Source organism: Carlito syrichta, unplaced genomic scaffold (assembly GCF_000164805.1).
Source record: "Carlito syrichta isolate Samal-C Ts95f unplaced genomic scaffold, Tarsius_syrichta-2.0.1 Scaffold160178, whole genome shotgun sequence".
NCBI classification, from domain to species: Eukaryota; Metazoa; Chordata; class Mammalia; order Primates; family Tarsiidae; genus Carlito; species Carlito syrichta.
The window spans coordinates 124,112-124,751 of NW_007104274.1; the positions used below are offsets into that span (position 1 = coordinate 124,112).

At 69.1% G+C, this 640-nt stretch overlaps 1 protein-coding gene across 1 annotated transcript in view; it reads left to right on the forward strand.

The window, feature by feature from the left end:
- The window catches only part of SH3TC1 (SH3 domain and tetratricopeptide repeats 1), a 28,069-nt gene that overhangs the window by 18,615 nt on the left and 8,814 nt on the right, over window positions 1-640 (forward strand). The window contains exon 11 of the mRNA XM_021709116.1: window positions 350-635. Coding sequence (XP_021564791.1) covers window positions 350-635 — 286 coding nt within the window. The remainder of the gene's footprint in view (window positions 1-349; window positions 636-640) is intronic.

A 640-nucleotide genomic window follows, 5' to 3' on the forward strand; every position in this document is an offset into this window, starting at 1 on the left:
AGGTCGAGGCTGCGGTGGCCGGGAGTGGCCACTGCACTCCAGTCTGGGCGACGGAGTGAGACTCCCACTCAAAAAGAAAGACTGAGCGGCCAGATGAGCAGAGGGTGAGCATAGGGGGGTCCTCGGTGAGAGCTGGCCGACGGCCGCTGTCCTCCCTGCAGTCCAGGTCACCACGCCCCCGGTGTGTCCCAGGCCCCGTGCTCAGCGTGTCACTGGCTCTCCAGGGCTCACTGGCGAGCCCAGGGCAGGCATCATCTGGGAAGTCCCCGCAGGGACATGGGGCTGGGCGCGGGGGCCCTGCCCAGGACTCCCATCAGACCCTGCCCCGCCTGGGTGTTTCGACTTGCAGAAATGCCCGCCCCATGCCTGGGCCCAGAGCCACAGGAGACCCTGCTGAAGGTGAAGACTGTCCTCGAGCAACGCAAGACCTGTCTGGGCTGCCCCGAGGAGCCGGAGCCCTGGGGTCTCCACGCACCCTCCAGCCGTGGGAGCTCGCCGGACGCCGAGGAGCCCTCCTTCTGCCTGGACACCGATGACGACTGGGTGGACCCTGAGGCCCCGGGCTCACTGCTGCAGCTCCTGGACGCCCCCGGGTACGAGGCCTGCTTCCGCGGCCTGTACGACGCCGCCCTGCCGTGGC